General features: G+C 38.5%; 1 protein-coding gene across 3 annotated transcripts in view; it reads right to left on the bottom strand.

Moving 5' to 3' along the window:
- Window positions 1–7,582: 7,582 nt before the first annotated feature.
- FAM83B (family with sequence similarity 83 member B) overlaps window positions 7,583–21,358 on the bottom strand; it is a 56,659-nt gene continuing 42,883 nt past the window's right edge. For all 3 annotated transcript variants that reach the window (XM_039569338.1, XM_039569339.1, XM_010406125.4), the window contains exons 4-5: window positions 19,037–19,161; window positions 7,583–16,967 (exon numbers count right to left, since the gene is read on the bottom strand). In XM_039569338.1, the coding sequence (XP_039425272.1) occupies window positions 14,609–16,967; window positions 19,037–19,161 (2,484 nt within the window). In that variant the 3' untranslated portion in view covers window positions 7,583–14,608. The remainder of the gene's footprint in view (window positions 16,968–19,036; window positions 19,162–21,358) is intronic.

Consider the following 21,358-nt stretch of genomic DNA (forward strand, 5'->3'; position numbering starts at 1 on the left):
GGTTAAGCTGCTTTTGAAAAGTTTCTCTAAATATTTTCAAGTCTAAAAATTCATAGAAATAGCTCACTCTGAAGGGGCAAAATGAAAATGAGAAACAACAATGAGGAACAAAATCCTCCTTAAAACATTGGGAGCTACTGACAGAGATTTGGGGATTAATTTTATATCTTCTACCCTCCTTGCTGGGTGGTTGGTCCAGTAGCCCCCATCATCCTGCTTAATTCCATGGGAATCACCAGCAGCCTTCTTCCTCCCTACAGCACTTGAGGAGAAGCAGACACACAGATGCGTAGCATTTGTCAGCTCATTTTTCCATCTCAGCAGTAAATTGTGAGAAAAAAAAATAAACAGAGTGGAATTAATTCTACAGTTGTTAAGTAATGTTACCTTAAAAAGCAACAAATTTAGAATTGTTGTTTTGTTGCCATGGTAGATTTCTTAAACCAAAATCAAACATTCTAGTTTAAGAGAACCATTGAAACAAATACAGTTATTGCAAAACAAGTCATGTAGAAAACTTCTTAGTAAAAATTTCAGAAATACACATATTTATTCATAGCTATACTGCTGCAAATGCTGCAAATTGCAATGATCAATATTAAAGATATTTACACAGCACAGTTGTTTCTGTCTTTTTCACAAAGCTGTAAAGTTACACCCAAACTATTCAAATAAACCTAGTTGTAAGTTACAGAAGTAGATTCACCTAGTGAAGAAGCAGGAGAAACTTATTCATCACTCTCTTCTGAAGGTTATAATGAGTATAATGGGCAGAAAATTTTAAAAAGGGATACATTAAGGAGCAATTTAGGATTTTTTATTGTCTAGACAGAAAAGATATGAGATTGCAGCAGCCAACTGTACCATGGGCACAGGAGATGTATTGCATTTTGTCCCTGGTATGATGCAGACAGGTAAAGGCAAGAGAGTTTTGGTTTTTAGTGGTGTTTTGGTTTTTAGAGGTGTTTTGGTTTTTGTTGTTGGGGTTTTTTTGGGTGTTTTTTTTTTTTTTTTTGTCTGTTTTGTTTTGCTTTTGTCTTTTTTTCTTTTCTTTTTACAGTGTAGTTGCTATGTACAGGGAAGGGCAAAAATGGACCAGAAACTATACCAACTAAAGTACCTCCAGCATAACACCCATTTTACTCACATTGATCTAAATTATTAAGCCTCAAAAGCCAGCCTGGTTTCTTCCAGACTAGAAAGTCACTGCAGACACATAAGCTGTCAGTATTACAGTTTTCTGACCACCTAAATTCTGCTTTAGTCACCCCTAATGGGCCCAGATCTTGCTGGCAGAGAGACAGTCACCTCACCTTTCTCACATCTCTGCATTTAAAGTTTCTCAGTTAAGCTTTTCTCCTTGTTTTGCATTCAAGGTACCTGATTCATCCATCTATGCCTGGTCTTTGTCCCTGGTTGATACAGAAAGTCTGCATGGAGCCGAGGGAGAACTAGTAGCTCCCCCTGGATTACCCCTGTAGGAGCACCACTGATGAAGATGAGCAATCCGGTAGTAAAACAGGTAAGGACAAGAAAAGAGGTGTCTGTTGATTGAGAAATTAGGTCAATGAAAGAAGGAATCCTGCCTTTGGTCTTTGTGTCTGTCTCTGCTTCTTTATTTTAGAGGACAAACAAAAGACAGAAAAATAGGGTTGCATAATGTGTTTCGAAATCAAATCCTACTTGGCTACGTAGGAAACCTGTGTAAGAGCTGCTGAATCCTTATCTCCCACGTGCTAGTCCAGTACTTAATTTAAAAATATTGCCCATCCTGAAAATCAGGACTTGGAACTGCCCTCTCTCAGGTGTAAATCAGCATGGAAATTGTCTCAGTGTTACTTAGATGTAGCAGCTGTGGGCTATAGTATTAGCTGGAAATAATGAATATATTATTGACTATGTTTTACAGCAAGCAGAATGCATTCATTCACACTACTTTTACTTTATGATTGGTTTTCAGTTCTTCATCTATACAGGGAATATGCATCATGTACACAAAAAGAAAATCCAAACTAAAAGCAAAACCAAAAAGATGCTTGAAAAACTGTGTCATCAGGTTGTGGTTTTCCGTACCCATTTTTCTGGTGCTGATCCTTTTACATCTGCATCACCACCATACTGAAAGCAAATTAACGGCGTGTTTCCTAAGTATCATTTCCTGTAATTGATTACTAGCTAAAGTAAACCTCAAAGAACACTCCATTCTTACTTGAAGGTCAGTAAGGAACCATCTGCAAAATCAGGCCTGTTTAATAATATGCACTTTATTCTGGGCCATTTTACTACCTTGTTAGATCGAACAAATCAGTATTAAGTATTGACTGATTATTCATTTAATGATATAAATATGATATGTATAAAATATCATGAGATATAATCGCTTATCATATGAAGACTACTGTCACACTGGGACATTGACACTGAACCTCAGAAAGTGGGGGTGGTTTAAATGCCAGCTTTGTCATCTCTTCAGTAACTGTGTCTATACTTTTGCCAATGCTAAAGAGCAGAGATATCTGAGCAGGCCGCGAACTGTGGCACTTCAGATACTTTAGCAGTCTCATTATACCTGCAAAATTGACTGTAGCTTGCATATTTCTCTGGAGTATCACTATGCATTGATGCTGATGCTGTGCTGGACCCATAAATGCATGGGTAGCAGTGTAAGGAGAGAAGAAATTTCTTTCAGGAAATGAGGGAAAAACTGAAGACCAGGTCCTTTATTGTGATTGTGTGTTTTTGATCTGTGAAATTTTCATCAGACAAGGAACACCACAGAACAGACCTGCTTGAGATTTCTCAGAAGTGCTTACAGGAATAGGTATTAACTCAGTGTACTGATGAGGTCAGATTCCTGCTTCTTTTGGTTTTGTGTCACTTTGTGTGCTTTCCAACAGAGTAGTAACAAATCACATCACTGGCTCCTGCTCTGGCCTCCTCAGCACTTCTCCCTGCCACAACAGTCTGCTTCCACACGAAAAGGAACATAAAAAATATTGATGAGAGAGACTTTTTTTGCTTTTCCCTTTTTGTGATATTCAGGAAGATTGTTTCAGTTTCTCGAACAGCCTCCCTGCCAGTAACAGCAATCTTGCTGAAGCCTGGTGTGGTCATTCATCAGCACCAAGAGAAAAGATTTTGGGACTGAATTTTCTAAATGTTTAACTTGACAGTGCGTGAGTCAGAACAGGATACGGGTCTCCTATCTCCAGGTTTGAGCTTCACACTCAAATTAAACATTAATACCAATTATAGGGAGGGTAGGGGATACATACAGAGCATTTTGACAGGAGTTCATGCAGTTACTGGGAAACACTAAAAATGCCAGGTGAGGTACTCCATCGCACTGTGTGCTGAGCACCCTGCTGGGACAGGCTCTGCCCCATCTCTGCTGCTCAGTGTGGGCAAACTCTGCTCTCTGCTCATGAAAATAACAGGTCTAGCTTTTGTAATTTTCTAAGATTCATGCTTAAAGACTAGAGGCACAGGTAAGTGAAGCGCTCTGTGTGAAATGGTAGCCTGGGCTTTATGAGATTTTTAGTTGTGACCTTGTTTTGTTTGTCACTTTGAAGCACTGCTAATTTGGCTTGCTGCTGGCAGGGAATTAAAATATGCCAATGTACATTTTGGCTGCCTCAAGCAAATGGAGGGACTAACATCTCTTTCTGCCCTATGATTCTTTTTCACATTTAATTAAGAGATTTACAGACAAGTATTATGATAGAAATGCATTGACCCACATTTCCTCTCACATTAAAAGTATTTCTAAAGAATTCAAGGGCATAATGGCTCTTGTTTCTCAATAAGAGGAGAAAGCATTCCATTATTTGTGAAGGAGCATGCTAAAATATGCTTAATGATATTCCCCTTGAAACTTCAGGTACATAAAATTTGCAAAGTCATGTCTCTTGTGTTTCTATAATTTTGGAACCCAAGACAGTCATGGTATTGGAGTGAGTTATTTAAAATTCAAAGGAAGAAGATCTATTAATTAATAAAATACTTTTGATTTTAGGAAATTAAAAACTAAAAGTAAAAAAATTAGGATTTTATTTACAAAAAAATAAAGAAACATACAATACTTCTTGCTCAGGGAAATGCAGGTGAAGTAAATGTTGTTTGAATTTAAACTGCCAGCTATAAACTTCATTTATTATTAATCTCTCAAGGTCATGAGATTAACATTGTTATAAATAAGTGATCTGAAAAATAATCCAAACAAATTACTGGCTTGTTGACTGAATAAAATATTCCCTATTAACCTAAAGATTATAGACTGTAAATTTTTACCTACTGAGAAAGTAATCTCTTTTGAATTACAGACCATTGTTGAATAAACTTGTCTATAGAACTGATTGAGATGGAAAACAAGCTCATGTGAGGATGTATGCATGGATGTATAGAAAACTCTCAAAATAATAGCTCTGTAACAAGTAATACTCCTCAGAAAAAATATATTCCCATGTAGAAAACGCTTTTCTCAGAAGGGTGAAAGAATATGATAAAAGCAGTACTAAACAAGTCTGTGAAAAGTGGGTTTGACGGGCAGTGTAAGAGGAGCTACATGAGCCCACAGGTTTGCAGCAGAGGCATAAATTCAATAGATAGCACAGAAGTCCTGTTAGGAAAAAGTATGAGCAAGTATGAGATATAAAGGTGCCTTCTGGTTTACTCTTATTTTCATGGCTTTTTTTCTCTCTGGCCACATTTGTGGTGCGGTGGGGAAAAAAATGTACAAAAATGCTTCAGGCAAAACCTTAATTCTGCTTATAATCTCCTAAAGTTCAACACTTTATTGTTTGAGAAGTTTTATTGCTTGAAGTCTGCACATTGTGCATGAAAAAAAAGGAAATTCAGTTAAAAAAAAAATCTAGATTGCAGAACATCTGTTCTTGAAACCTGCAGAGCAAAACAAGCTTCCCTTTCACAGCTGACATCTTCCCAGCAAGTGAGAAGGATACTATTCTAGATCCATGATTTGTGATCCTGTCTCTGCCCAATCATGTGAAGCACCAAGGACGATGGCACAATCTCTTGGACAATGGCGTGATCCCTTGGACAATGGCAGAGAGACACCACTGTAAGTAACCCGGCTGAAAAGAGGCTGTATACAATGACATTTCTCCAGAATATTCCTCCCACCACTAAGAATTTGCAGGGACTGTATACGCCTGAAATGGGTGTCAACGAAGTAACTAAAACCCAGCAGGTTACTTCTTCAAGTGTCAAGTAACCAGTGACAGATGCTGTCCTCCTAAAGGCTTTTTATGTGGCGTAAGAAAAAAAATCTGCTGCCAAACAGGCTTCTGATCTTCCCAGATCGCTTTTCCTCCAGTTCTTGCGTTTTTTCCCCCAAACCTCTGCTCTGATCAGAGGAGGAGGAGCAGAGGATATGAATCTTGAGATGTGCATGACATCTTTACAGCACTTCTCTGGCTGTTACAAGTGTGAGAATAAGCATATGGCAACCATCTGCTTCCCTACGGCCTGTATTGATTGCTGTAATGTTCTTGATTAGGGAAACAATCATGAGGGGGTTCTAAGAACATCCTGACTCCAAGGCCCATCTGCCCCATTGACATCCACTCACAGGCTGAGTCCTCTGCATCACTTTGCTGTAGGCACACATGGACTTGAACAGACTTAAGAGCCAACTGCCTGTCCTACCTTAGAAAGCACCGAGATAATTTTGTTTTGATAAGCAAGTTAAGTAGAACAATTGTGAAGACCATGGCTAACTGATTTGAAATGGGCCACTGCACACACAGAGTAATGGTTAATCGTTTTTGTTGTTTAAGGGTTGTCTACTTACTGGCATTTATCACAATAGAGTGCTCCAAGTACTACTAGTCACTACTTCAAGATAAAAATACCTGTGTGTCACAAATACAGTGTGAAAGTTTGTAATTTTTGAGATACATGGGGAAAGGCCATTTAGTATATACGAAAAGATCTGCCATTTTACAGGCACTTAATAGAATCACAGAATCAGTTAGGTTGAAAAAACCTCTGAGATAATTGAGTCCAACATATGGATACAGACTTTAGCAACATTTTAGTTTGTAATGTGCTTGTGCTAAACAAGACCCAATTTGCACACCTGGAAATGGACTCTCCAAGTCACCATATTACTGGTAAATTCAAGGCAGTGGAACTGAATGGAAGTAAAACAAGGAGACACCCATGTCTGCACCCACAGCTGCTCTGGCACGCAAGAGCAGTGAAGCCTTGGGCTTCCCATCTGCCAAAACGGGATGACAGCTCTTACTCAGCTACAAGGCATTCTTGGATAATCAAGTAATTCTGCCATAACTCTAAATATTCTCATTTTCAAATAAGTTTTGTCGAAAAGTGTCACATTTTAACTTTCAGTAATGACTGGCATGCAAGTACTTTCCTGCCAGAAATCCCCTATTCATACATCCATCAGTCTTGTCCTCATTAGGATATAGGCACACCTCCCTTCTCAACCCAATTGATATGCCCCAAAAATGAAAAAGGTTTTGTTTTGTTTTTTATATATTTACCTAGCAATGCTGAAATGCTGCATGCAGACTTGCTGGCAGGGTAAGTTTGTATTTGTCCTAAGTGAGGAAAGGAGACGAGGTAGTAATTATTATAATGACTTTTGTGTGTGGCAACTGAGAAAAGACTTGAGCTCAATGAACCACGATGAGTTTTACTTAAATTACAATGTAAGTGGAAGTTCCTGTACAAGTAGGAGCCTCAGTATTATGCACACAGGTATGTGCATGGGTGCCTGCAGACACCACAGCCCCACAAACTCTTCATATGTGGTAAATGAGTAATCACCTCAATGTTCTATAACCTTTTATAACTGAAAAAGTTAAAACTTCTCTTTCTCTTCATCTCCTTCGTCCATTAAGTCTAAATATAGATCATAAGCTGTTCAGAAAGGCTACTATGTTTTCTACTGCACTGAGCAAATATTCAGGATTCAAAATCGATTTCTCATGAGCTATCCCATTGTACAACTCATGCATGCAGTTGTCAGAAGTTAATTCTCACGAGCCGTGTGATGCAAATTATTTTTTCAGTAGCAAGTACAATGCAATAGATAGGCAAACAGATTTCTGAAGGATGTTTCATTTAAATAGGGAAGAGGAAATTAAGGCAGAGCTAGGAGGAAACAAAAAACACTATTGAACCTGACACTACTGGCAAGGCAGAATTAACAGGAAGGCAAACAAACCCAAAATATTAGAGCAAGGAAGTGATAGAAGGCTCTGAAAGAAAACATGGACACTAACACTGTGGACCTTACCCTCCTACATTTTTGATTCCACTTACTTTCATTATATTACAGCAATATTTTATTCCAGATATTTTATTTTAGTGATAGCTTTGGTCCTTTCTCTGTGGTTTGTGTGAGCTCCAGGTCCCATAGAAGGCGCAACACTTCTGCAGAGAGGATGCTACCACAAACCAGCTTTGAGACCTCAATTTGTAACATTTCACTCAACATTTCTGATGTCAGCATTTTTAAAAAGATGTTCTATATTTTGAATGAGAAATGTTAGTAACAGTATGAGTCAATGAAGAATTGAACACAGAAATGAGCTGCGCTTTAAAAGAAACATTTTATTTGGTAAAAAGTAAAAGTAATAAATTATGTCAAGGCAATTTTTGGGCTGTATTTTTACATACACAGTATATCCATAACATAGCTGCTATGTAATACAGGAATTCCATCTTAGGAAAAAAAAACCTTTACATATCAAGTAGTTTTAAATGAAACCAGCACAGTCCTTTACATCTGTCAGTATCGAAACCAATTTGATGGAATTCCTTTCCCATGCTCCCCACCCCCCCAAAAATTACTCAGGAAAATCCATTCTGGGTCTTGTGTATTTGTAGCATCCCTCATTCTTCTTTTGCATTATCTAGATTAGTGTCTCTCAGCTTTTTTTAATCAGAGAGCATCTGATAATTGTGTTTCCTGCCATGTTGGTGCACCAGCTTTCATTTTCAACTGGTAAAATGTTCAACTGGTAAAACATTATGAATATTTACTTGTGATTTCATCTTCTGATTTTACTTGTTTCTTTTGCTGTATGTGAAGATATCTGCATATACTTTTTAGTTTTGTCTGTTTTTTTAGTAATTCGAATTCACATCCATATCCTCTTTTGAAATCTTATGGATCATCACAGATCCACACACTCTGCTTTAGATTAATCTAAACTCTGAAATCAGAGTAATATTTTCATACCAGCACATGTGACATTTGAAAGAAACATATCAGACATGATGCCTAAAAGTGGTGTTGCCATGGGTCAATATTACACATGACCCAAACAAAAAAATGAAACTACACAGTCATCAGTTACCCACACTACATCAGCTGGGATTGCTCTGAGTTTCACACCAAAATCTAACAAAACACATATGCCTGGTACGCTTTATCCTGGGATAGCCTAGTTTAAAAATCTAAGCATGTTTTTAATGCCTCATTGGAATAGTTCTTCAGAGTAATATTCAAGAGCTTGGGAAGCTTTAGACGATCAGTCTGAATTTTGAGTACGGTGATTGCTAAATGAGGAAAGAACAGACGTAGAACAGACATGTAGGAGTCCAGTGTTTGAATGCTAATTAACTAGTTGCATTCATTTCTCAAACAGAATAAAATATTCTCACTGGTGCTCAGTCTTTCAAATATTTCTACTTCAACTATGTTCTGGAAAGAAAAGAAGTAATTTTTCTCTCAGCTGTACTTACACATGGAAGCAACACTGTCAAAATAAGCATGTATCATGGCCCCTGTATCAGAAATTATTAGTTTTCCCTGCAACTATCTTTTGCACTTAACCATTGAATTTTTAGATACTTTAACATATATGGTAAAAGATGCATAGCCTTCACAGAAGCTTCTTGTGAAGGGATGTCAAGTAATTTTTAGCAAACCAGATTCTCCTCCAGAAACACACAGAGAGATTTTGAAAAAATCCGCAAAGATATATATGACAAAAAAAATTAAAAAAAAAAAGCATTATGTCTTTTGGAAGAAGGGACAGGCAACTCAGGACAACTACAAGGATATTGTGAAGCTTTGCAGGGAGAAAAGTAGAAGGGCCAAAGCCCATCTGGAACTTAACCTGGCCACTGCCATAAAAGACAATAAAAAAGCTTTCTATAAACACCTCAGCAACAGGAATGTTGAGAAGAATCGCTATCCTTTCTTGGGTGTGGGGGGGAAACATAGTCACAAAGAATGAAGAAAACGCTGAGGTACCTAATGCCTTCTTTGCCTCAGTTTTTACTAGTAAGTCCAGTTGCTCTCTGGGTACCAGCCCCCTGAGTTGGAAGACAGCGATGAGGAGCAGAATGAAACCCCCATAATCCAAGAGGAGATGGTGAGATACCTGATACACACACATGTCTATGGGGCTGGATTGAATCTACCCAGGGGTACAGAGGGAGCTGGCAGAAGTGCTCACCAAGCCCCTGTCATTTACCAGCAGTCTGGTTAACTGGGAAGATCCCAGGTGACTGGAAGTCGGCAAATGTGAAGTCAACCTACAAGGACCAGAGGAGGATGCAGGAAACTACAGGACTCTCCACTCTGACCTTGGTGCCAGCGACACCATTTCCCACAACACTCCCCTGGGGAAACTGGGTGCTCATGGCTTGGATGGGTGCACTGTTCCTGTGGTAAAAAACTGGCTGGATGGTCTGGTGACGAATGGAATTAATTCCCATTGGCAGTCTGCACAATGGTGTTCCTCAGGGCTCAGTGTAGGGGCAAGTCCTGCTTAATATCTTTATTGACGATCTGCATGATGGGATCACATGGACCCTCAGACAATTTGCAGATGATGCCAAGTTGGCTGGGAGCGTTGATCTGCTGGAGGGTAAGAAGGTTCTGCAGAGGGATCTGGACAGGCTGGATCAGCAATAGTGCAGCCAACAGGACCAGGGCAGCGATTGTGCTCCTGTGCTTGGCGAGGTGAGGCCACACTTTGAACACCTGTGTTCAGTTCTGGGCCTCTCACTACAAGAAAGTCATTGAGGTGCTGGAGAGTGTCCAGAGAAGGGCAATGGAGCTGGTGAAGGGTCTGGAGCACAAGTTTTATGACTTAAATTAGTCAACATCACAAAAGCAAAAATCAGAACTACTAGGTTTGCTTAACAGCAAAGGAGCCCTGTTCTGAGCTCTCCAAGAGCAAATGTTTTCTTCCATCCTGTTTCCAAGTACAGAAAAGCATTCTCAGAACATGCAACATCTTCAGCATCATATCAAAATGTGAAAACCGTAGACCTAACTGTAACTCTTAGAGTTGAAAATTATGAAAGATTTCAGACCCTATATAAAGGTACCCAGACATCTCTGTAAGCACCTCTCTGAGATAGGAATGAAATGGCATGACAGTCTTTTGATCATTGCAGTCTCCTCTCTTGTCACTGGGGTTCCAATGGAATATGTACTTACGCAAGTGAAGACAAAATGGGAGGAACATGCTTCAATTACCCATGAATTACTGCAGCTCTATATTGCTCTAACTATCCTGACTTAGATGAAAACAAACTAAAAAACCCCTAAGTACTGTACTGTGCAATACAACATTGATATAGGGAATAAATTACACTGAGTACCATAGTAACCCTACAGATCCCTCTGCATTACAGTTGCAAAGCTACTTGTTGGCTGTAAAACTTACCCCACATAATGTTACAAATGAAAAAAGATATGTATTTATCATACAGCTTAGTAGAGTCAATCTAAATTCTATTTTTATACTGCCCTGCAACAGGTTTTGGTATTATTTTTTTATAATGTCTTATAAGCCACAACATTTTTAAATACATTTCAGAAAGCTGAAAAATGATCAAACAGTTGTTGTCTTTGAATAGCAATTTTTCACCTATGCGCAAACATGCAGTGCCTGATAAGCTTTTTGTTTCTCTCAAGGTTTGTCACAAGTACTACTCCCCTCATTTATTAGACAGCTGGCAACTTACTTCTTCTTGATTTATAACCTTTCTTCACATCTAGTTCGTGTTTGTTAGCATGAATAAAGAGTGCAGTGCAAGGTCATTAATAAGAGAACAACCAACAATTTTGCAATCTGAGAAGCAGTAAAAGCTGTTTATTAGGAGGCTGAAGAAATGAAGCAAGTTATTCACTGTGTATTATGACTGTATGCAGGGGTGGTTTATTTATGACAGAAACTGAATGAGCACTGTATGAAGAGCCTGCATCTCCCAGCTGCATTTCCCTCTGCTCCCGACAGTGCTCCTGAGGGCCACTGTCAGCACTGCCTAACTCTGACCAGCTTTCACAGAGCTGCCCTCAGAGATGTGTGACAGTGCTAATGGAGTTTTATTTAATGTGGGAATGACTCGACATTTCTTCTGGATTTCACAACTCCCAAGCCATGTGGCCAAGTGGCCGTCATGCATGGCAACAGCTATTACTTCACAGCCTTACAAAACTGGGAGTGCATTGGGTGTGTGCAGGGTGGAAAATTTTAACATGCAAAGCACATTTAGGACACACTGAATGAAATGCATCTCCTTGGAAAGGCAGAAACATCAAGACAAGCTTTGGGAAAAAGAAGTTCAAAAAAGCAAACTCCAACTTTTCCCTCCAGAAATCTGCACATCCTTTTTCTTTGCAGATACAACGCGTTTTTTGACCCCTATATTTTCCTTTTAATTTGACAGACAACTGGGTTCCCATGGAGACGTGAGGCAAATCAGACAGTACTGGTGAACATTTTCCCACAAACACAGGTTCTGGAGGGAACAAATGAACACTTGGTCCTTGCAGCACCTGTGGAGCTCCCCAGTGGGCTTCCCAACCTTCAAAGCTGTAGCTGCAGGCAGGGCATCAGGCTGCTCTTCCCATGGTGTCAAGCAGAGCCTTATCCTCCCCAAGCAGCACTGGGTCTTGTAACATTTCTAAAATAGTGATGTCCGTACATTAAGTGTCTGATCCTACTTCCCCTGAGGTCTGTGGAATTCATGTCAATTAACCTCGGATCAAGCCTTAATGCAGACCATTCCTATGTGGGAACTCTGAGAAGAGATCTGAAAATGGAAAAAAGCTAGTTCTACCAAGATTTTTTTTTGCACTATCAAGTCTACAAGCAGGCTCTTCACTGAAGGCTCTAAATCTTCTGTGCAGATAAAAACCAGCAGTATATATCTACAAACACAGATGACTTGGTAAATTAAAATATCTGCCTTATCAGGACACTTCAATTAGCAATCTACTTTGAAAAATACAGTAAAATATTTCCAAATTGCATCAGTATAGATTTCCCAAAGTTTATGACAATATGGAAAGCACCGTCACTTCAAAACTCGTCCCAAGACCCTTGTTCTCCCTCTCATTTCCTTCCCAAATACAGGTTTGCCTACAAGTGTATGTCAGAATAGGAAGGAAAACGAAAGATCTTCCTAAAACTACTCCTATCATTTTTAGCACCACTTGCACTTCAATTCAGATACTATCCTGGACAAATGTCTGACTGACTAAAAATTATTAAGTGTTTTAAAAAGTACAGTATGGCATTGCTGTTGGCTGCGTAGCTGTGGAGGTACGTGTGCCTATGTTGAAAACATGCCTCAAGTACTAAGACACTCCTTGTCTTGGCTATGAACATGCTACCTCTGTTGGAACAGAATATTTAAGTATAAATGTTCATTTGGGAAAAATACTAACTATGGCATTTCATCAAGAAGTGAACAGTTACCAGTGTTCACCAAGAAATTTATAACATCTTTTGTGATCACAGGTAACGGAAAGACCTAAACTTTCAGCAGAGGATTGACATGCAAGTCTTTGTCACTCTCATAAATAATAAGCACCCCCACAATGAAACAGTTACTGCTATGATGCATGAACCCTAATAAAGTTGCCTGAGAAAGAATAAAAAGCTGCTTAGTTGAAATCACCGATAATAACCACGGTGACTTCATGGGAACCAGAGCAGATTCTCAGCGAGAAGTAGATTTCCATGTACAATCCATTCCCAGGGCCACAGGTGGATAAGACAAACGAACTTCATCCAACTGGTGCATGAAATGCCTTTTTGGTATTTCTTTCTAAAGAATGCCAAGCCTTCATGGTGGACTCCTCCATAGAACACTGTGGGACCTTTCAGATCTAAGACTGAACTTGTCTCCTAAAACATTCTCCTGAAACATGAAGATCTGTATAAGAATTCTAAGCTTTCAGCAGTGAAATTTCAAAAAATTCTGAATTTGGAACAAAACTGTCACAGAGAATCTTGCAGCTAAATGATTATGGAGTCCTTCTATGACACAAAATTCATACCCAGGATGGGGTAAGCCAGTTGGATGTTCCGTACACTGCAGATGAGACGTGGATGCCATGCTGCTGCCCAAACACATCACCACATCTGTTTTTATAAGCACTAACATGCAGTCACCTATTCTCGAGAAATTTTTTATGACACAGAGGATCAGATAAACCAAACGTGTCCCTTAGAATGCAGTTAGGTGTCTCAATCCCATCACTTAAGTTTAACATTTTCTATCACCCTTCACTGATACTCTCTTTGGCTTAGGAAAGGTGCCTTGTTTGATGTGGTGATTATTACAAATCTTACTTTTAGCTGCCTAATTCCTTGTGGGCTTGTAAAAGTCATCCTGACATAAGGCCTTTAAAGCCAGAGTTGCAAACAGATCTGGCAACATTTAAAACATTTAAAACTGCTGCATGTGAAACTCAAAAACTTACCTGAGAAGCGGAAGTCCATAGAAATTTTTTTTTAAACACCAAATAGAAAAATGTAATAAAAAAGCTTTTTTAAAGAAGACATTACAGAATACTGGCACGCTGTACAAATGTAATTAATCCACTGAAATTTAAACTAATTGTAGGTTATGTTCAAGGCACTTTTTTTTATAAATCATTTTTTTAATGTTCATTCTACATTCACACTAGTTTAACCATGTAAACAAGTCTGTGAAAACTCAGATTAAGGTCACTTTCAAATCTGTATGCCAAATACTTCAGAAAAATATCATATTACACGGAAAATTCAATAAAGTAAGATAGATCCATCTGCTGCCCAAACAGTTCAATAGCTGCTATGAGGTAAACTATTAACAAGATGAAACCCAAAAGAGGTTTTCAATTAAAGATAAGAAACATGCAATGCATTAACACTTGTGTTTATCATTTGAAAGTGTACATAAATGCTGAAAAATACAATTCACTATTCCTAGTGCTATCCTATTTTTGAAGGGAAATCTTTGGAAACAGTATTATCTGCAGTTTAAAAACATCCCCCATCTTTTTTACCCCATGCTTATTAATCTTACAATATGCTAGAATGTATTTTCTTCACAAGGAAAATGTATAAAATAAATCTTACAATATCAACACTATAAACAACTGCCTTGAGACATCTTCTGGACACAGAATTTCTGGAAACATTTAAGTATAACAATTCTAGAATAATTATTTTTAAAAATATCTACATCCATTCCAAAGTCCTAGACCGAAGAAGAAATCCAAGTAAGCTCTCCAAAAGTTAGCCACAAGTCTTTGTCCAGTTAAGATCATGGCCAGCTTTGCCAGTCTTGCTGTATTTCAATATAATCAACAAAATTTTTACTTGTTTTTGTGTAGGAAGTTCCCAAACTTTTGCATAAATCCTCTCAGCTTATTTTCATTAGGCTGCAATGGGTGGTAAGCAGTTGAGTTGTAGGTGACCATGTGATTACTCCTGCCATAATTATTCCCTAAGGTCTTGCTTTTGATATCTGCTAGATGTGAACTGCTGTTGGCTGCATTTCCTGCAGGTGGGCTGGCATTTTCCATCTTACAGAATGGCTCAAAGCGACTATAAACACGCCTCTCACTCAAACGAGATCTCAGCTCCTCTTGGTGTTTTGAGCCTGCCAGCTGTGATGTCATTGAACTTGCTCTTTGAAGAGCAGAAACAGGAGCACTTTCAGAAGTAGTATTCATGGATATTTCCTTTGCATCTTGATACTGAATCTGTTCTGTATTAAATCTTGGGGTAGATGCATCTCCTGCAGTTTCTATGAACTTACTTTCAAGGGGGCACAAGAGAGGACACTTTTTATTGCTCTCCTCAGATGGAGGTTTTGGAGATTTTGGCGATTTTGGAGACTTCGGAGATTTTGTTGGACTCCCGGTGACATCTTCTTTACTTCTGTTCAAACTACCTTGAGAATTTGATGATGAATTTCTTTTTCTCCTTGGGGAAGAATCTGCCTTATTTTCAGAAATCTTTGGTTTTTGATTCTCATCTTCAGAAACCAATGTGTCAGAACTACTACACATTCTGTAAAAGGCAGGGCCTTTGTTTTTTGACAAGTTTTCCTTCTTGTCTGGCGTGAGATTAAGAAGCGACCGCAGTTTCTGGGATCCTTTCTTCAGAAAACTTGGGGAATTCTTACTTTCTTTCTTCGATGTGCAATCCTTACTAGACTCCTCCCTGCTGGCTTCAGTGAGAGCCGCCATGGAGATTGCCTTGCTAGCAGTCGGGCTAATCTTTAGCTCTCCTTTCATGTCCTTTTCCTCCTGTGGCAAGTGGTTGGTCATACTATGCAAACTTTTAGCACTCTTCAGCATTTCTCCTGGAAGTTTTGGACTAACTGGCTGCTTAAGTCTATGCCTAGTCAATGTGCTGTAAACATAATTGGATGCATGTTTGTTGGTACCAGGATCCAATATGGACTTTGAATTAAACATGGGAAAACTTCTCCTTTTGAGCATATTTTCATTTTGAAGGTTCTTCAAATTTTCTGCATGTTTGTCTGTGCAGAGTGTTGTGTACAGATACAGTGATGAGTCACCAGCTGCATTTGAATTTACACTAGGTTTTGTGTTGTCTGCAATCTGAATTCCGTGGGGTTTTGGTGCATCTGATTTAAGAGGAAAGTTTGTGCTAAGATCCTCTAAAATATTATCCACTCCATTTTCCACACTTGGGGCATGGTTAGATGTCCCTTTAGGCGTTGCACTTCCTTCTGACCCAATTATAGTTGAATTTGAAGAACTTGCACAGCTGCTTACTTCCTGCTGTTCAGGTAAAGTTGGCTGAAACACCAACGATGATCGCAAGCGAGAATGAGAGTACAGTGCATGAGCTTTAATATTTTCAGCTGTGTCGTAGCTATCATACCTGTCACCCAAGGCTGACCCATTAGACTCTACTGGATAATCTGACTGATCATTCAAATATGACTTTATTCGCCAGTTACGTAGGAATGATTTTGTTGTGTGCTCAAGGGTTGGCATCCTCTGCTGCAGATGGCGGATATGATTATCTGTCCCATTAAAAGACCTCCGCACAATTGAATTTCTCTCTGCAAGATTTACCTTTGGTCGTGAGAACTGATCAGCAAAACTTTGCTGGGGCATATTGTAGTTATTTGCATATCCTCCTCGTAATGATGACACAATACTAAGGCTATCAGATGGCATCTTCCAAGTATTTGGTAAATTGTTGGTTCTGTTAATAGCTCTGTTGAGCAATAGGTAAGGTGTCCTTTCTGGCTTCTCCCCAGCATAACTATGTCTCTTCCAGTGCTCATTTTTTTCACTAGGTTGATACTGCTGGATTGGATTTTGAACATTAAAACCTGGATTAAATGGTTGCTTATTATAGGCTTGATTTCTCAAGCCATATTTATCTATTTCATTTACTGCATATCTTCCACGAGTTTTCCAAACAGGATCTATTTTGAGAACCTTGTCTTGCCTACCAAAAAGGTTTCTTTGGCTAGAAACTGAAGCCAAGGAAGACACTGAGTGTTGGTATGTATCATTATCCCAGAGTGTCTTGCGACTGTTTACTCGCAGTAATTCTGGGGCAAATGAGCTAGGAACAGAAGAACGGGCATACAGTGTCCTGAACTCTTCATCAAAGGATTCCACAAGCTGTCCTGTGATAACTTGAACCATACTGAGGTTGGTTTTTTCAAATGACCACATGAAGCTGAAAGAAAAATAAATGACCATTAGATACAGTTCTTTTGAGCTGAAGTATCACACTAGTCCTTCTTGATAAGAAAGCTTTCACACAAACCTTGGGTTTGTAAAAATACCTTCTAAATAAATAAGTTGTGGGCATGATTCATGTAATTTGGACTCAGAAGGTCTAATCTAATACCAGTTAAACTCAGCTGGAGATTTTCCACTGATTTCAGTGGGAGCGGGAATGAGTCTATAACTACTCTTATAACTGCCCTTATAAAAAGTATCCTAAAAAAGTATTCACAAATGTAGAACAGTAAAGTACAAATACCTAATGGAACAAAATCACTTCTACAAAGACTACGGCAGGACTAACTATACCCACTGTATTTACTCTTCAGTCAGAGAATGTTACTGTGTGATTATGTTGTGATAACATGCAGGAGTGCTTCAGCAATTTTGAATGCACTTCATTCTAAACACTTTCAGAAAGATCAGCTCAGAATTTTTAAAAAGTTTACATTTTCTAGTATGCAAACTGGATTGGATATGAAAATTTCTTTTAATTGCAATGATAATGCTTTGATGAAGAAAATGTTTCTCTTTCCTGCCGTAAAAGACTGAACACAAGGTCAAAGCTAAGTAGATGGAATTATTTTACAGCTACAAAATGAGATAAATTAATATGTACATTAAGGATGCTGAAACAAGACTAATATCATGGTGTGTAAAGCATACAATTTGTAGATTACAACAAAGAAAAAATCTGTTTTGAAATCCTATTTTCATAAAAAAAGGAAAAAATCAATGAATTTATTCATTTGCATTTTTCTTCTAGATGTTAGAAAATAGGTTTGTTTTGTTCACAAAACCAGCTTGCTGATTAAGGGGTTTTTTTGCTGTCTTTGTATTTTTCAGGAAGTTATAGTGTATCAAGATTAAATCAAATTGTGCTGCGAATGTTTTTTTTCCTATTAATTCTCACAATTAAGAATAACACATAATATTTGAAAAAAACCCTGAACTTAATTTTGAGTTCAGTGACAGAGTTCAGAAAGACTTGTTTTTCCGGTTACAAATCACTAGATTCTTCCACAAAGAAAGCCTGATTTCTACAGAAATTGATGATTCCAGCCCCTGTGGTGCAAGGTGTTCAAGCAGTGTTGTTTTTCAAAATGGAATGAGAAAACCTATCACATTCTCACAGATCATAACACTGGGTGCAGATGTCAAAGCATGCAGGCCGTCCCTGCAGTTGCTTAACCTGATTCATTTATGAACTTGTCACTTACCTCACTACCATTTATATGTGTCAGTCTGAATTTAGGGCTGGCTGAGTCTCGGAGGAAATAAAGGGTCAGATTTTCAAAAGCTTACGGTGGTGGTAATCTAGAAAGGCAGTAGCTGTGGATCTGGCACCCAGGCACTATGCTGGCAGAAACTAACTCAGTAGGACAAATGGGAAAAGTGTAGCATGAAAATAAGAAAAACATTTAATAATGTGTGAGTTAAGACTGTCTCTGCTTTAACTTAGGTTTTTTCCAGCTCTGCAAGGCTGTAAGTTCTTCCAGCCTATGTCTTGCACACATATACTAGAAATATAAAGGAAAGCAGAATAAAGAAACTTAGCCATACATAGAGAGAGACTTAACTTGGGCAATTTTGAATTTGACATCGTATACTAGAGAGACACAGAATCAGTCTCTAACGTTACCTTTATAAGATTTATTAGATGGAGGAACTATCCAAGACAGTTTATGAAATAATTTTGACAGCCTTTTCTGGAGTGAATATTAAACAAGAATAATTCAGACAATATAAGACAAATCAGGATTTTTTTCTTTTTAGCAACTCTCCAGCTGTAGCAAAACCTATATCCTTTATTTCTTCTTTGTGAAAAATGAACAGAGGACCTCTTAGGCTAGTTAGCAATAAGTATCTATTAAAAACCTGTTAAATTACAGAAAACATAATCAAATTTACCCATGTGCTTCCCTAGAAGAATTTTCACAAATAGAAAACCCCCAAATTTGCTATAGCAAATACCTGAGATGACAGGTTTGCTACAGACACTTCAGTGATTGATCTTACCTGTAAGAACCATATATGACTTTCTTACAGTCAACAAGAATAAATTTTTGTTCCATTTTTCCATGGAATTTTGCTCCTGTTTTAGAATAGTAATCTTGTCCTTTCACTGTCCGCACCCTCATATTCTGAAAAAGACAATCAAAATACTTTACTTGGTCTACTATAGTCCATGTTTAGCATCCAGGAGGCTAAAATTCAGAGGAACAGTAGAAGAAAAGTTACATTATTGCATATTAATAAATTCTGCAGTGAATGAAATGCTTGTCAAACTTGTCACCTAGGGACCCAAAATGGCCAGTTACTGTTGTCTTCAAGACTGATGAGATTCCCTAGGCCACAGAAAATGAAACTCCACTTTTCCACAGCCACCACTTCAGAAATGAGGTTCTGACACAAGATGTCTTCAACAAGGGAAAGAGGTTTATTACTGTAAAAAAAAAATTCATTCCATTATCTGATGCGCATGTTTGTAAGATTTCCAAGTATCTCAGCTAATCATAGAGAACACTAAAAGAGCCAGGATCGCTTTTATTTTAATTGAACAAGGCTCCTGTGTCTACAAATACATATACCATACTCTGAGATGATCCACTGAATGATACCACTTGGTGCCAGAATCCCTTGCAGTTCTACCACCAGTAAGATTTTTCTATCAGCTTTGCATCATGAGATCAATCACATTTTTAAATTCAGAGACGCTAACACCACGTGCATAGGTAGCACGAACTCAGTGCAGCAGTTAATTCTGAATTCTATTAAGCTTTGTGTTTTATTCATGCAAACTCAGTAAATGGCACTTGGGAAATTTTCCATGTTGGATCTCAAAAATGTGGTCAATTTTTATCCCAGACTGTTCGGGAAGATGAAACAGGAAAGCCTTATAAATATGATTGCCTGACAAAAGATTTTGGGAATATGAAAACTACAGGCAACATCGAAATGAAAGCCACTTTTGAAATACCAAGTCTTAGTTACTGAACAACTGGAAAACAATGGTATGGCCGACTGAAGGTAATCCCCTCTTGATGGAACAATACCCTTTGATTGCAAGCAGGTCCAAGGGTCAGAGCAGACCCTACTAGCTCAGCAGAAGGGGTCCAAAGAGGAGTTTTTAGAAGTTAAGATGTAACACTCTATGGTAATATAAGAACTCTTATAGGCTGTATGTAAATGCTATAGGATTTGTATCTTGTATTAGATTGGTTAGTGACAATTAGAATATTCAGTACAGAAGATGATTTATTGTATTGTAACCAGGACTTCAGACTCTCTTGCTCTTACTTCCACTCTTGCTCTTACACTCTCTCTCTCTCTCTCTCTCTCACCCGCTTACTCTCTTGCTCTCTTGGGCCTGCTCAGAGCTGAGTCTGGCAGCTCTGAGCAGTGCCCCTGTACCCACGCCCTTTGCAATAAACCGCCTGTGTCCCAAGACCTGCCTATAGAGATCTCTCGTCACCGTCCGTCCGAACCCGTCCGAAACCTACACCAGACTACTGATGAAACAGATTCAGCTAAGTCAGCATCTTGTATTTTTTCTCTCCCCACTGTCCCTTGTTTTTTTATGCTCATAGAAATAAAAAAATTCAAAGAAGTTGTTACAACACCTTATGGACTGTACTAGTAACAATTTTCAGAAAGTTCTTATGGGGATATAGAAAAAAAAGCACATTTAACAGAAATTGTTACACAAAAGGTGCTTACTTATAGAAAAACTAAAATTTATACTCAAAGTAAACCAACCTACAAGCATCTACCTCATTTAACTGTGAGACACAAAATGCTTCACAAGACATAAAAGTAGCTTGGAATATAACTGTGAATAATCAAAATATTTACTGTGGTTTCTAGCCTTGGAATAGTTTTTCTACCAACCCTAGGTTTTCCAGTGGGAGTGAAATCCATAATTTAGCATTGGCAGTAAACAACAAGAATCTCTATGATTATTACATACTCTGTACATATGGAAATGGTGGAATGTAAGAGCTGTAAAGAGACAAGAATGTCTTGCTTCGCAGGGCTGGTACACGGCCAGGTTGCAGATCACAGCAGACTTGCTCTGTAAAGGTCAGCTATAGGTTGAAGGGCTGTCCATGAAGCAAACGGAAAAGACTGTGCACATGGAAAATCCAGCAGAATCAGGAGGATCAAATAAATAGGAAAGGATGCGATAGGATAGGATAGGATAGGGTAGGATAGGATAGGATAGGATAGGATAGGATAGGATAGGATAGGACAGGACAGGATATGATAGGATAGGATAGGACTGCTTCAGATGGAAAGGATGTACAGTGATCATCTAGTCCAACTACCTGACAAATTCAG

The sequence above is a fragment of the Corvus cornix genome, chromosome 3, assembly GCF_000738735.6.
Source record: "Corvus cornix cornix isolate S_Up_H32 chromosome 3, ASM73873v5, whole genome shotgun sequence".
Taxonomy (NCBI): Eukaryota; Metazoa; Chordata; class Aves; order Passeriformes; family Corvidae; genus Corvus; species Corvus cornix.